We start from the raw sequence: 3,123 nt of genomic DNA on the forward strand, positions 1-3,123 counted from the left end.
ATATGTATATATATATATATATATATATATAATACAAATAATATGTGAGTATATGCATAAATACGTACATGTATGTACATACCTACATCTACATGTATATATAGATGCATATCTGGGTACAGGACGTCACAAACAAAACGTGGACAAAATGAAAAACAGAACATAGACAGAGCACAGAAAACAAACAGGCCACATAGAGAATATTTCCTTCATCAGCTGCCCCTATTCTAAACTAAGCATTTATATATATTTGTGAAAGAAGACAACAAACGCCAAGGCATAACAAGCATCTCAATTCACATACATTATTTTCTTATTACCTTACTCTCTACTCTTGTATTTCATTGCTTATTATCTCCGAATTTTCCATGTCTAGATCTTTTACCTGAAAATTTCCATGCCTAGATCTTTCATATATTCTCGACTTGTCTCTGATGACGGAGTACCCCGTATTTAGGCATACTCGCCTATCACTTGGGATATCCCAGAAACAGCTGTAAGACTTTAACTAATTTCAGAATAATATAAGATTATGTATATGAATTGAGATGCTTGTTATGCCCGGGCGTTTGTTGTCCTCTTTCACAAATTCATATCTGCTAAATCGGAAACCTAAAATGGATCCATAGCTGCCGTCTCAGTTACAAGCTTGGAACCATGATAATCCGTTACATTTACCCAGCGTACCTATTGGTTTAGATCACCCCACTCTCTCTCTCTCTCTCTCTCTCTCTCTATATATATATATATATATATATATATATATATATATACACACACACACACATATATATATATATATATATATGTATGTATATGTATATTTACATATACATATGTATATAAATAATGTTTGCGTGCATGTGTGTATTTTATTTTGTCATGTTTGTTTTTGCCATTCTCTATTACGTTCGTCAGCTATTCCCAGTGGTCTTTCGCCAAAGTGAACAATATCAACTTTAAAGGCACGAAATTGTAATGATCTCATGGAAGTTGACTGATGGGGAATTAGCTACGAATTTTCTGTTTGTTATGGTTTTGTAAAATTTTCCGTTTGTTGTGTATTTGTAAATTTTTTTAAATATATATATATATATATATATATATTACATACATACATGCATCCATCCATCTCTCTCTCTCTCTCTCTCTATATATATATATATATATATATATATATATGTATGCGTATATGTATATATAAACGAGAAAAAACAGTGATGAATAAAAAAAGTTTTAAAATACATAAAAACAATAGCAATACAACAAAGAGCAACAAATTGAATCCCAAATTAATTAGTTGACATATTTCTAAAAATGTTTTGAACATCAAACATTCTGAGCCAAAAGAATAAAAAAAATACATTGCAAAAATATATTGAAAAAATCCACAAAAATCGTTAATCGCAGAACACAAGCGAATTCTAATAAGGAAGCAAAGACGCAAAGAACTAGAGATTTTTAAAAAATGGTTATAAAAGTTTTAAAGATAGTTAGTTATGAATTTTAAGGGCGTTGAATACAACGAATAGTGACGTAAAAGAAATAACTGCACATCTACTAAAAAAAATGGTTATTAAATTCTAAATGTATTAATTAGTCCACAAAAGAAACGAAAGATTAGAAAGAGAAAAACATGAGGAAAATCGAAGCGGAACTCAAAATAACACGTTGTCCAATAAAAATCCTTATATAACCCTCCACCAAAAACAAACTAAAGCAAACGAAAATAACAAGACACAAAAAAAAAAAAAAATAAAAAAAAATAAAGGATTATTGGTTTAAAAATAAAAAGGGAATATTGTAACGAAATATTTATGAGTTTCCCAATATAAGATAATGAAATCGAAAATCAAGAGCTGAAGTATTACGGATTCTAATGAGTTTTGAACTAAAAAAGAAGAATTTTGGTATCTGAAATAATAATATTTTATGAAGAGAACTGCCAAAATTGAGCATAAATTATTCGATCCAAGATTAAGTAAGGATACTATAATAATGATAATAATAATAATAATAATAATAATAATAATAATAATAATAATAATAATAATCCTTTCTATTATAGGCACAAAGCCTGAAATTTGGGGGAGGGGGTATAATCGATTACATCGACCCCCAGTACTCGACTGGTACTTAATTTATCGATCTCGAAAGGATGAAAGGCAAAGTCGACCCCAGCAGAATACTACTACTACTACTACTACTACTACTACTACTACTACTACTACTACTTGTACTACTTGTACTAATAATAATAACGATTTTAAAACTGTAAGAAAAGCGAAGTGAATAAATTAAAATTTAAATTTAAATTAAAAGCTAAAAAGTTAAACTAAAAGGTAAAAGTAAAATGTGTATTAAGATATTTAATGTACCGAGTTAAGATATTAGAATGAATTATTGGAGAGGGGAAAATCGTCATCTTAATGATGAATTCTTTTCCAAAAGGACAGGGGAGATAAAACCTGTCAATAAATAACGATAAAATCTAACACAGTACCGGAACAAATATCCGGCAAGCTTGCAACCGGAAGTGGTCCGGATTCCTGAATTTTCCAATTTTCTAGAGATAGCCTAAATATATATTAAAATTTTTAAATAAACCATGGAAAGTATAAGTCTTTATCAATCCACCGTCTTATCAATCAACCAATTTCAAACACATGCATGCAGACATACACGCACACGTACATAATACATACATACATACATACAATAAGAACTTAGGTTAGGATTTCTAGTTAGTAAAACACATATTAATAAATACACGTGAGGCAGCATTATGTCTATTGACATAGCTTACCTTTTGTTAGTTGCACATAAGCAGACTAATGTCGTTTGTTATGGAGGACTTACCTGTCCTTTTAAGTTTATGTGTGCCATTCAGAATCTCTTGGATTTCTAAAAGAAGTCAAATTTATCGTAGTTTTATTCATTTTCTGTGGTTTTACAAGTACAAAACAATACTTTAAATGATGTGTTCGTGTGTGTGGGCGCGAATGTGATTATGTATATGAGATTGTGTGTGTGTGTGTGTGAATGTGATTGTGTGTGTGTGTGTGATTGTGTGTGTGTGTGTGTGTGTGTGATTGTGTGTGTGTGTGTGTGTGTGTGTGTGTG

General features: G+C 30.3%; 1 protein-coding gene across 1 annotated transcript in view; it reads right to left on the reverse strand.

The window, feature by feature from the left end:
* The window catches only part of LOC106878170 (probable WRKY transcription factor protein 1), a 466,250-nt gene that overhangs the window by 21,772 nt on the left and 441,355 nt on the right, over window positions 1–3,123 (reverse strand). Inside the window, exon 9 of the mRNA XM_052969904.1 lies at window positions 2,860–2,904. Coding sequence (XP_052825864.1) covers window positions 2,860–2,904 — 45 coding nt within the window. The remainder of the gene's footprint in view (window positions 1–2,859; window positions 2,905–3,123) is intronic.

Source organism: Octopus bimaculoides, chromosome 8, assembly GCF_001194135.2.
Source record: "Octopus bimaculoides isolate UCB-OBI-ISO-001 chromosome 8, ASM119413v2, whole genome shotgun sequence".
Lineage (NCBI taxonomy): Eukaryota > Metazoa > Mollusca > Cephalopoda > Octopoda > Octopodidae > Octopus > Octopus bimaculoides.